This window comes from Physella acuta, unplaced genomic scaffold (assembly GCF_028476545.2).
Source record: "Physella acuta isolate Inbredline_101_S28 unplaced genomic scaffold, ASM2847654v3 ptg002378l, whole genome shotgun sequence".
Lineage (NCBI taxonomy): Eukaryota > Metazoa > Mollusca > Gastropoda > Physidae > Physella > Physella acuta.
This window is the reverse complement of record NW_026733869.1, coordinates 57,814-69,906: the sequence shown is the minus strand read 5'-3', so window position 1 is coordinate 69,906 and position 12,093 is coordinate 57,814. Positions and strand designations below refer to the sequence as shown.

Below are 12,093 nucleotides of genomic sequence, written 5' to 3'. Positions count from 1 at the left end.
ATATCTCTCTAAAATTTTCTTGAAAAGAAGACAATGTTCAATTTTTATTGCTTTAAATAGAGAAATAATTTATACGAGCCGACCCGCGGCATATCATACGCCGCTATTTAGTTGTTCTTTTTTCTACTTTTCGGTTATTCATAATTTGTGAATTCGACACTACCAACGCTGCCACTGAAAATATTTCTTTAAAACACTATAAGTAGCTCGTTAAGGACGATACCCCCCTCCCTCCATCCCCCCCCCCCCTCCGTTAAAGTAAACTCCACTTAGTCCCCCATCCCCCCCCCCCCCCTACGTTTAAAATCGTTTCAAACTAAATTATCTACCCCTAGTAGTCGTTACCAAACCCGGCTCTGTTTGTAAACATTTAGAGTGAACCACAGCTCACCAGACCATGTAGGGGTGGGGTGGTAGGGAGCGCGTTTACAGCTTGTTTTCTAGCTTCTCCCAGAAGAGAATTATTTATATAGATTTTTCTTAACTAATTAAATAAACGCAACAAAATGAATTATTAAAGGGAGATAACAGTTTTAAAAAAAATATTGTACGGTAAAAAAATCACTTTTGTTTAACTTTGATCTTCTTGCTATTTATGTGTTCTTGAAGAAAACTTTTATGAATCACAACCCCATGCGACGGTAAAATAAAGAAAAAATAATGAAGTTTTACTCCAAGTTACCGACACATTTATAAAAATCCAACTTATGGAGAGTTCATCACCAAAATTTAAAAAAAAATTATAAAGAAATATGAAAGTAGGATTTTAGTCCACACAAGTTTTGACACGTATCATCCATGAGTGAAAAATAAATAATTTCAAGAAACCATTAAAAATTTCAAACTTTTACCTTAGTATATAAACAAAATTATTTTTACCATGGGAAAACAAAGTAAAACAGCCCTTTAAAAAATGTGTTCCATAGAGCATTAAATTTGAATGTTCATTTACAAAATCTCATACGTCTCCAGTTAGAGCATATGATTGTATTGAATTGTAAACAAAGATGGTTTAAAGATTAGGCTTATTGTTTCTACCGTAACTCATTACGAATTGGATTTGATTGTAGTTTTAATCCACTCTACCCAGGCATACACTGAAACCAAGCCAGAAGGTAACTCACTCTCTGCACAACGAAATGACGTAGACGTTACGCCGACGATAAAATATTTCCCATTTGCCTTACAAATCATTGGGCCCCCTGAATCACCAGAACATGTCCCTTGGCCTTGCTCCTCATCGGCACAAAACAAATATTCTGTGTGGTTAAAACGAGAAATATAGCGAAGAAAAAACCTGCAAAGTTTATAATCCATGGGGTTGGATTTGATTTGCATCAAGTTTTTAGAACCTTCTCCCTCAGGAGCGGTTGCTCCAAATCCAATACTAAAACAATTTTTGGACTTGCTCATGTCCTCCTCGGGCAAGCAGACCGGCCTGATTGCGTCAGAGAAGACTATAGGAGATTCAAGCTTGAGAAGCAGGATATCATTGTAACCAATTCCATCTTTAACATAAAATTTTGTAAAACGCTTCTCAGCTTTTATAGGTTTTGCCGTGTCCACTTGCGTTATGTCATTTAATCCAAAATAAACCATGATAGTAGAGTTCTGTGAAATCATACAGTGCCCAGCTGTCAGGATCCACCACTCGGAGAGAATTGAACCTCCACACATCGCAGTTCCATCAGAGACATGTGTCAGGAGATAGACGTACCACGGCCAAGCATTCTCTGGAGCTTCCTCGCCCCTAACAACGGTCTGCGACTGGTCAACAAGAGTCTGACCACACAAGGAACTTTGTTCAAGTTTGTTGTTTGGGTCGGGTTTATGGACGTTGGTGTTGTTCACACCTTCTAGGATACTCTTAAACCTAGCTTGGAATTCTTCCATATCGAAGGAAACTTTTTCCAGTGTACAGACATTTTTGGTGATACCTTGAACGCCGAGATCCCCCGTCAACAGGACCAGCCAAACCAACACCTGTAACAGAAACATCAAGTATTATATTGTATGAGTTACTGCTGGTTTATGGACTTTTTTTACAAGGGCGAAAACAAACCTCTAGTACCGACATACATGACGTAAGAACACATAACCTGCTAAAGGTGAAATTGGATAAATATATAACAGGAATTCATGACCTAACAGACACTAGTTGTTGTGTTCGTACACCCCTTAACCCATGGGTTCCCAAACTGAGCTTTCTGGGGGGGGGGGGGTTGTTGCGAACTGGTAGACTAAAGCCTAGCTTTATTAACATCACTGGAAGTGCAAATGGAATAGAGAAGAAACAATGCGTATTGTTCAAAGTTGTTCTCAGTCATGAGTCTTTGAAAATTTGTTGCACCTTTACTGCCCTGGAATCCGCAAGAATTAATTTGACGATCTTCAACATGCAGGATTTGACGAAATTTTCTCCCGCTGTGTTGTTTTTGCTAGTCAATTTCTAATGCGACGTCATATGATGCTTGCACTATGTTTTCTTGGTGAAAACTTCATGTTCGACCAAGTCTATAGTGTTTACATCTAGCTTCATGCCGACGAAAGAATTCCATTTCTTTTTGGTGTGTTCCGAATGACTCGTCTCAAAGTGACGCTTTAGTTTTGAAGGTTATTTGAAACTGCATGATTAAAATGGGAAAGCAGCTGTGGGTTGTTTTTTTTTTTTACTTATGAAGCGCAATCTATGTTTGGGTCAAAAACTGGCTTTCAGAAAAAAGTAATAAATTTAGCTCCCTAATCAAAGGGAATCCACTGCATGATTCACCGGTATGCCCTCGTCAGCTAGACTGCCTAAACACCCGTCTGTTTAAAGAACTGTGCAAAGAGTAGTTGCAGAGAGAATCATACCTAGCAGATATTTTCGAACATCAACATACAAAATGAATGAATATTATCTTTTTTCATGATAACCTCGGGGCATTTTTATCAAAGCTGCTAAATTGGCGAAGAAGAAAAAAAGTCTTGGAAATATTGCCACGTTTGAGAAATTCTGGGCATCTTTAATCTCTTAAAAAAATTCATAAAAAACGTTTTAATAACAAGCTTTTATGTAATGATGCACTAAAAAGTAGAAAATAAATTATACACTACTATTTAAATTACTATAAAGAAAAGCGTGGGTCTCTTCTCAAATATTAGTAAAGGTATCCAATAGGTACTAAAGTACTAAAGTGACCCACGCTTTTCTTTATAGTAATTTAAATAGTAGTGTATAATTTATTTTCTACTTTTTAGTGCATCATTACATAAAAGCTTGTTATTAAAACGTTTTTTTATGAATTTTTTTCAGTACTTTACATGTTTTATTTACAATCGTGTTACATGACTAAAAACCATTGCGCGCCTACTGAACGTGATAGCGCGCCTACTGAAGGTGATGGCGCAGCTATTGAAAGTGATGACGCGTGTGGTGTGGTTGGATTGACATGCCTACTAATTCGGTCCGAATTTTAAGGGCAGGTTAACCCCCCCCCCCCCCCCCCCCCAAAATACATATTTAAGTCAGAAATGTTGATTTTTGAAAATCTATTGTTTCTGAAACTACATTCAATTCTGAACATTTTTGTATAATCATTTTGCAGAATTTCTTATTGCTAGTATTTTTTATAATTTTTTAATTAATGAGACTAATGACGTAATTGACCTATATTAAGCAACATTTAGCAACATAAAAATTAAAAACTAACTAAAATAGATGTTCGTATTGCTGAGTAAGAGGCCCCAGATGCAATTTATGTAACTGGTCGGTTTTAAAAATGACTTATTTGGTATAAGTTTCGCTTTTTCTCGTTTTTTTTCAAATTTAGTATATTTTTCACTATTTAGCGTTTTTCTCAAAATGTTACTTTTCAACAAAATAGTACCAGTTAAATCACTATAACTCAAAAACTACTTGAGATATTTAGCTGAAATTTTGCACACATGTTTACTAAACACTGCTTGTAAAGGTGAACTAAAAGAATTTCTATATCTTTGACACTTCTCATTTTATTAAAAAAAAGCTAAGTCTACTCCCTACTTTTTGGAAAAAATGTAGGTCTCACATTTAAAAAATTTGGCTAAAATCCATTTTTTATTATTTTCTAATTGTTTTAGTTCAACTTTTTTGTAATTGCGTATATTATACAACATTAAAGATTTGTGTTATTCTGACAAACAGAAGCTGAGTTATTGTGATTTCAATGAGAGCTAATTTTGAGCTATTTTACCCGAAAAATGACACTTTTTAGAAAATATTTTCACAAAACCATAACTTTTTAGTGATTTTTTTGCATTTTTTTCATATACTATGCTAGTTACAACTTCCTTATCACTCAAAAAAGTCCTAACACCTAAATTTCAATTTGGGGGTTTAACCTGCCCTTAATTAATTCATACAAAATTAATTAGGCATCCGATTAAGTCAAATTTAGTTTCAGATTGCATTGTCTTCATGTCTTGACCCACGTGCCAACTGTGAATCGTGTCGGTCAAGTAGAAGTGTCCGAATTTTCACTCCAGCGTTTCGATCTAGACTTACGACTGACGACTGGCGACTGACGACTGGCGACAGACAGAGGAAGTGAGTTAAATAAAAGCTTGTAAAAACGAACTGCGGCGTTCATTCCCTGAGCTAAAAGAAGAAGAATCCGCATTGACACGTTACCCATTCTCTGCTTCCTTTGATGTTGTTAGCATTCCCGAAGAATTGCTAGAAGAATTCTTAAACTTGTGGACTGATTCCGCGTCAGATAAAAAACTTCTCGCCCATTTTTACTTTCTCGTATACAGAGTATAGAGAAAGTATTGTAATCGTACACAAAAATCACTTAAAATTTTGACAGTTTTGACCGTATTACACCTCAGTCTTTCATCACATCCGAAGTATAGTGGTTTTATGCGTAATCCAGTCTGAAAAACTGGGCTTTGCAATTCTGTCCGTATGTCTGAGTGTCTGTGTGTCTGTCCGTGTGTAAACACGATAAACGTTACAGCTAGGTTGATGAAATTTCATATATAAGTATTTCATCTAAATCGTAGATTCTGATCAATTTTTGAGCGATTTCCGATAATCGGAAGTGGTACCTTTTTTACTTTGAATTTTTCAAAAGCTTATAACTTGAGTACTATTTCAGATAGATAAATGAAATTTCAGATGTAAGTGAAATATCTAATTCTCTACCTTCTGTCAAATTTTGAGTAATTTCCGTTGACCGAAAGCACAAATTTACGCTATTTCCGATTTTTCAAAAACAAAACGCATGTAAATTTATAAAGTACTCATAATATTGCGCACTATTATGCACATTTTGTTTTGGCGTTCGCTTGGTGCGCAATTCTTTTTTCTATGAGATTCTATTCTATTTTTAAAAGTTTAAGTAATTAAAAATCATGTCTATATTCCAAGTTATATAAGAATATTCGAGAAAGTTTAGGGGAGATCACTCCCGGTTTATTGGTTTAGTATGCCCAATTTATAACCAAACGTGAAATTGAGCGAGCTTTTAGTTTCTTTGGTATCTACATATCTTTGCGAGAATAGATCTTCAACACTTTTCAATTGAAACAAAACAAAGAAATAAATTGACTTATATTATAAGATATATCTAGGTAATCAGGTCCACACTTTAAGTTAAGAGACATCCGTTTATGACATCCACATGAAAAGGGGAGTGATGAATGGTGTGGGGGGAGGTGAGTGGGGAGAGTGAAGAGTATTTTGGGGAGAAGGAAGTAGAGAGAAGCGGGATACGGCTGGAGTTTGGGTAAAAGAACAGGGATTCATATGGGGTTAAAAGGCTATAAAGGATGGGATAGGTAATATGGGATATTGATTTGTGTTGTGCAGTGCAAATGATAGACCGTTTCCAAAGTGGAAACTGGGTTGTCTAGTTTAGCTTAACATTGGTCCTTAAGGACTTCACATTTTTATGAGATTTTCGGGCATCGTAGAGGTGGGGGAGGGGTGGTGGGGCAGTTCAGTGTGACGTTAAACAGATGAGTTTTTGAAAAACATCTAAATCTCGTAAAATTTTACCTACTTATTATTTTTCAATATATTTTACTTGTTGAAAATTTTAATGAAAATCGATCACGTAATCTAACATTGACCAGAATTTTGAGTATTAAATAGTTTTTAAAAATCAACCTATGCACAGGTGCGTTTATAATATTATTTGAATATTTTCGTTTCAGATGAAGCAAAACAATATTTTTTGGCAAAATCAACAAGCCTGGTAATACGGAAGGGAAATGTAGACCCTATGCATAGAAATCAAGAGAAGGGGGGAGTAATGTAATTTTAAAGGGGGGGGAGGGGGTGTCTAAGGTGAAAGGGGCGTAAAAATCGGCAAAAAAGGTGACTAGAACATACCTTGGGTGTGTGCTTAAAAATGTAGAACATTGCTATTTTGTCTTGTGTCTTTACATCATTTACACATCCTGACCAAGTTCTGTGAAAACAATAAAATCCAGTGAATAGACTTTCAGACTTGTCTCACTTGACTTTTTGTGTGATTTACCGTTCCGTGTATTGTGCTACTTTACATTGTTGATAGTATAACTCTTTCAGATGATGTAATCGCTCCGATTAGCTATTTCCTCGTTCCGAAAAGCCTGGTATGTCGGACTCCCGATTCCCCGGCATTATAGAGTGGGGGAGTTGAGGTGCAAGACTGCCGGGAACCAAAAGGGGTCTGCTCTCGACCCTAACCAGATATTTTGACTTTAAGCTGCGGCCTTCACGTGGCTTCGGAAGAGTGCCATCAGTCGGACCAAGCCAGAGGCGTAGCGACCCTTCCCGGCGCCCGGGGACAAACTTTTCGATTTGCACTCCCCCCCCCCCTCAAGATTTCGATTTGCACCCCCCCTCCCCTCAAGATTTAGATTCATCCCCCCCTCAAACTTTCGATTTGCACCCCCCTCAAGATTCCGATTTGCACCCCCCTCAATCTTTCGATTTGCACCCCACCCCTCAAAATTTTGATTTGCACACCCCTCAAATTTTCAATTGTTTTACCCATTTTGGCACCCCCTAAGGTCGGCGCCCGGGGACATATGCCCCCCCCCCCCCCCCCCGCTACGCTACTGGACTAAGCTCATGATCCCCTAGTGGGTGCGGAATGGCTAGTGGCAGCTAACAGCAGCTAGAGGCTTTTAATCTGGCCGAACGCCCCCCCCCCCCCCCACAATCAAGCTGGGTATCAGGCGGTAGGACGACGTCCCGTGTCTGGTGGGTGGGGAAGGAAAGCCCGGTGAGAACCGACGGAGAAGCGACCGATGTGTAGCGATCTAACCGACACTAAACGACTTGCTACTACCACCATGTGTCGGAGTTTGCTACACTGAGGCGTGCCTGGCAAATTGGAGCCCGACAGTTTGCTACACTGAGGCCTGCCTGGCTAATGGAAGTCAACTTCTGAGCCGGTTTCCGTATAGAGAGAGAACTATTTCCTCGAAATGTAAAAGTTTATAATTGAAACATAAATCTAATAGTTAGAATGATGTTACGATAATTAATTGTAGTGCATCATCATGTCATCATCTTTTCCAGTTCGTGCCCAAAACACATGAGGCAGATAAGGTACAGTTCATCTGTTTCAGAGCATTCGGTATATGAAAGGAAAGTGGTCAGCACTGTGCCCAGCGGCCCATGTTTTCCCTACCATGAGTTATGTACCCATCAAGGTTGGGTGGACTCATGGCCAATCTACTGACTTGAACCCGGATTCGAACTCGAGACTTTCGGGTTAGCAGTCTACCTGGGCCAAAGCGCCCCAATTATATTGAATACGGCATGAAATACATAAGGAAATAAACAACAATTTAAACGGTGTCTACTAACGTAAAACTTCAGGTAAAAATTTTGATTTAGATCTAGCTGTATCTAAATAGAAAGTAGCGAAAACTATTTTCAATTTTTCTGCAATGGCAACTTTTATATTATTGATTCGTAAAACTTAAAACTTTACATTTCTGATTTCTGATCCATGTCAACTATAATGATCGTAAGTACGTCATTGACACAGTGGAGTCCATTTTATCTGACCATTTAACCTTTTTTTAAAAGTAATCTAGTATCCAGATCTATCTAGATCTAGTGGTCTCTGTCCATCTGCACTCACGCAGCGGAACTCTATTCGGCGCTTTTTAATTACCGTTTCACATACAAACAAACCGGAAGTATCATGAAACTGCATCCATTCTACTATAATGTCGTAGATATCTATATGAGTCATGTTTTTATACGCATAGCATTGGAGATAATTTAAATCCCGGCTGTGAACCTCCTTTTGCTCAAGCCAATCACTTTTACATAGCCAATTTATAACTCCAAATAAAGTAAAATACTTTTATAAAAATATTTTTATATCAACGCATAATAGAGGATGTACTTACTTATTGTAGTTTTGTTTTCAACTAATGCAAGAAAGTAATGTGTTAAATGGTGCGGTAATTTTATTTTAAAAGTTGCACACTTTTCGAGATTTCTTTGACATTACAGAGCATTGATGTTATGAAACTAGGTAAAACCTTAGTTTAGCGTATGAAATGATCTAGTATTTTTCGATAAGTTTCGTATATGTATGGTACGGGTAAACCATGTTTTATTTTACCATTAAAATATGAATAATGTCGATCTTAGTAAATTATTGTTTTAATTTTTTTAGTTTAATCAACATAGAGAAATTGGAATAATTGGGATATAATAATAGGTTTAAATTAGTAAATCTAAAAATATATAAATAATAAAGTCAAATGCAGTAATCAGTTTAATGTTTTTGACTTGCAGAGGATTTGCGATAATCAATTAACTAGATCTACTTAGCTTCTTGGCCTAAGTAAAAATAATTACGGACATAGTAAAAATGACTAGAACAATGTTTAGTAGCAGAAATATTTAGCAGAAACACTTTAAAAAGACTTAACAGTTAGCAATAAAAATCAATCCATCCAAATTTTAAGCGTTCTATATCTTCTCTATACTACTAAAATTCAACTTTGTGTATATGTTTAAATATTTATTTGTTTGTCTGATTTACTACTGGAGAGAATCTGCCATATGTATAGACCTGTAAAATAGTAGAGAACGATTTTTCTTTTCAGACAGACTGTTAATCACAAATTTATTTAAAGACCTTAATTAATTAATTGATTTATTCATTTGGTAGATTAACCACATTAATTTTAAAAGTTTCAAACAATAGCTTTATTTTGACTGAATAGCGACGTCCAATTATTTGTTTACTTTTTACTACAATCAAATGGCGGCTTCTGTCGAAGAAGATTGTGTTCCCATTCCAATGTTTAACGCGTTCTAAAGCTAATTTTCTGTCGGCTATAACTTTAACAATACGTCCGTTTGCTGTATTTATTACGTTCCAACACTTATATCAATTTTCAACTGTCTTTTTCATTTAGTTTTACACTAAATTTCTCTAGCTCTACAATCTGTCCAAAAAAGTTATTTATAGATCTAAATATCAGGTGGCCAAGAAAGTTTTTTTATAGATCTAGATCTAGAATAGGTCAAACCAAAGATTAATTACATAAAAATACAATCCATTTTATAATCATAATACATTTTTTAGTCATAAAATACTTGATATAAATCTTTGAGATTAATAGTGCGCAATATTATTAGTACTTTATAAATTTACATGCGTTTTTTGAGAAATCGGAAATAGCGTAAATTTGTACTTCCGGTCAACGGAAATTACTCAAAATTTGATAGAAGGTAGAAATATAGATCTTTTACTTACATGTGAAATTTCATTTATCTATCTGAAATAGTACTCAAGTAAGTATAACGAAGTTAAAAGTTTCACAAACAGGTATCAAGTCACTCAATATAACACATCTAAAAATATTAATTTCTTTCAAAGTTATCACATCAAATGGCCTCATCATATTTTCAAAATGTGAGCCAACCATAGCCAATTTATCAAAATAAACAAAGGGCGATTTTTAACATTGAAAAATCTTATAAAATAGATGTGTATACCCCGAGATCGAACCCACAGACAGATGAGGCTCGACAACTTGGGACAGCAACTTTTCTAGGAGAGACAACTCCAAAATCAAACAACTGCTGTCTTGAAGTTTGTTCTTGGTTGGACAAAGACTATGGAAGCAAATCCAAAAAGAAAAGAAGGCTAAAATAAAGTCAACGGACTGCATGGCGCAAAACAATGTGACATGTAGAAGTTAATTGTGTAGGAGGGAATTTCTTGCACCACTACAAATTAAGAACGAAAGAGAAGAAATATGGTATAGTGGATAGAAACTTGATCTGTCGAGGACTAGAGAAAAAAAAAGCTCAACTGTCTCGTGTGTTTTCTGCCAAATATTTAGACAAGAGATATCTCACCAATGCTTTTTTTGTGTGCACTGATATTGGTAGTAATTACCTCATCATAAAGTAACACATACACAATTTTTTACCCTTATGTAGTTGTTAGAACTAAAAAAAATAAAAGTTTTAAGAAAAGTAAAATTTGTGATAATGAAGGTAGTTTATAACGGTTTAGAATTAGTCAATTTTCCAATTCATTACATCTCTAAAGATTAATTCAAAACGAAGACAATATTCAATTTTTTATTGCTTTAAATAGAGAAACAATATATATTTTTTCTAAGCTAATTAAATAAACGCAACAAAATTAATTATAAAATAAAACAAGGGAGATAACAGTTTTTTTAAATACAATTATTGTACGGTAACAACAAATACACTTTTGTTTAACTTTGATCTTCTTTCAAATCATAAGTTCTTGAAGGAAAGTTTAAAGAAACACAAACCCATGCAACAGTAAAAAAAAAACAACAAACAACCGGGAGTGATCTCCCCTAAACTTTCTCGAATATTTTTATATAAAATAACAGGGGATGGGAACTCGGGCTATAGACATGATTTTTAATCCATTTTAAATACTTAAAGTTTTAAAAATAAAATAAAATCTCGTAGACAAAAGAATTGCACACCGAGTGAACGCTAAATAAAAAAGTGCATAATAGTGCGCAATATTATTAGTACTTTAAAAATTTACATTAGTTTTTTGAGAAATCGGAAGTAGCGTAAATTACTACTTCCGGTCAACTCAAAATTTAACAGAAGGTAGAGAATTAGATCTTTTACTTACATGTGAAATTTCATTTATCTATCTGAAATAGTACTCAAGTTATAGGCTTTTGAAAAATTCAAAGTAGGAAAAGTACCACTTCCGGTTATAGGAAATCGCTCAAAAGCTGATACGGATCTACAATTTTGATAAAATACTTATATATGAAATTTCATCAACCTAGCTGCAACGGTACTCAAGTTATCGTGTTTACACACGGACAGACAGACAGAAAGACACACAGACATACGGACAAGATTGCATAATTATGTTGTTCCGTATCAGTGAGGTGTAAAACGTCGAGATTTGTAAAAATCTCGATTTTTTTTTTGCACGATTACAAGACTTTCTCTATACTTCGTATATATGAGAAAGTAAAAAGAAAAATAATGTACAGTTTTGCTCCAAGCTACCGACACATTTAAAAAACTCCAACTTACGCAGAGTGCATCACCAAAATTGAGAAAATTTAGAGAGATATATTAAAGTAGGATTTTAGTCCACACAATTTTTTTGACACGTATCACACATGAGTGGAAAATAAAGATCTTTACGAAACCCTTGCAAAGTTTAAATTTTTTACCTTAGTTACTAAACAAAATTATGTTTACCATGGGAAAACAAAGTAAAACAGCCCTTTGAAAAATGTGTTCCATAGAGCATTAAATTTGAATGTTCATTTACAAAATCTCATACGCCTCAAGTTAGAGCATATGAATGTAATAAATTGTAAACAAATTTGGTTTAAAGATTGGGCTTAATGTTTCTACCGTAACTCATTAGGAATTGGATTTGATTGTGGTTTTAATCCATCTATCCAGGCATACACTGATACCAAGCCAGAAGGTAACTCACTCTGTGCACAACGATATGACGAAGACGTTACTCCAACGATAAAATATCTTCCATTTGCCTTACAATTCATTGGGCCCCCTGAATCACCAGAACATGTCCCTTGGCCTTGCTCCTGATCGGAACAAAACAAATA

General features: G+C 35.4%; 1 protein-coding gene across 1 annotated transcript; it reads right to left on the bottom strand.

Moving 5' to 3' along the window:
- Positions 1–844: 844 nt before the first annotated feature.
- LOC131933149 (CUB and peptidase domain-containing protein 2-like) lies at positions 845–8,389 on the bottom strand. The gene is made up of 3 exons (XM_059289951.1): positions 8,383–8,389; positions 6,359–6,437; positions 845–1,983 (listed from the first exon to the last, which is right to left on the bottom strand). The coding sequence occupies exons 2-3, from the start codon at positions 6,386–6,388 to the stop codon at positions 1,048–1,050; spliced, it is 966 nt and encodes a 321-aa protein (XP_059145934.1). The 5' UTR covers positions 6,389–6,437; positions 8,383–8,389; the 3' UTR covers positions 845–1,047.
- Positions 8,390–12,093: the final 3,704 nt, after the last annotated feature.

Excerpts from the sequence above, each read along its gene's own strand:
- LOC131933149 (XM_059289951.1), bottom strand. The coding sequence starts at position 6,388 with ATGTTCTACATTTTTAAGCACACACCCAAG. Across the intron at positions 1,984-6,358 it reads TTTTTAAGCACACACCCAAG|GTGTTGGTTTGGCTGGTCCT; the intron begins GTATGTTCTAGT and ends TTTCTGTTACAG.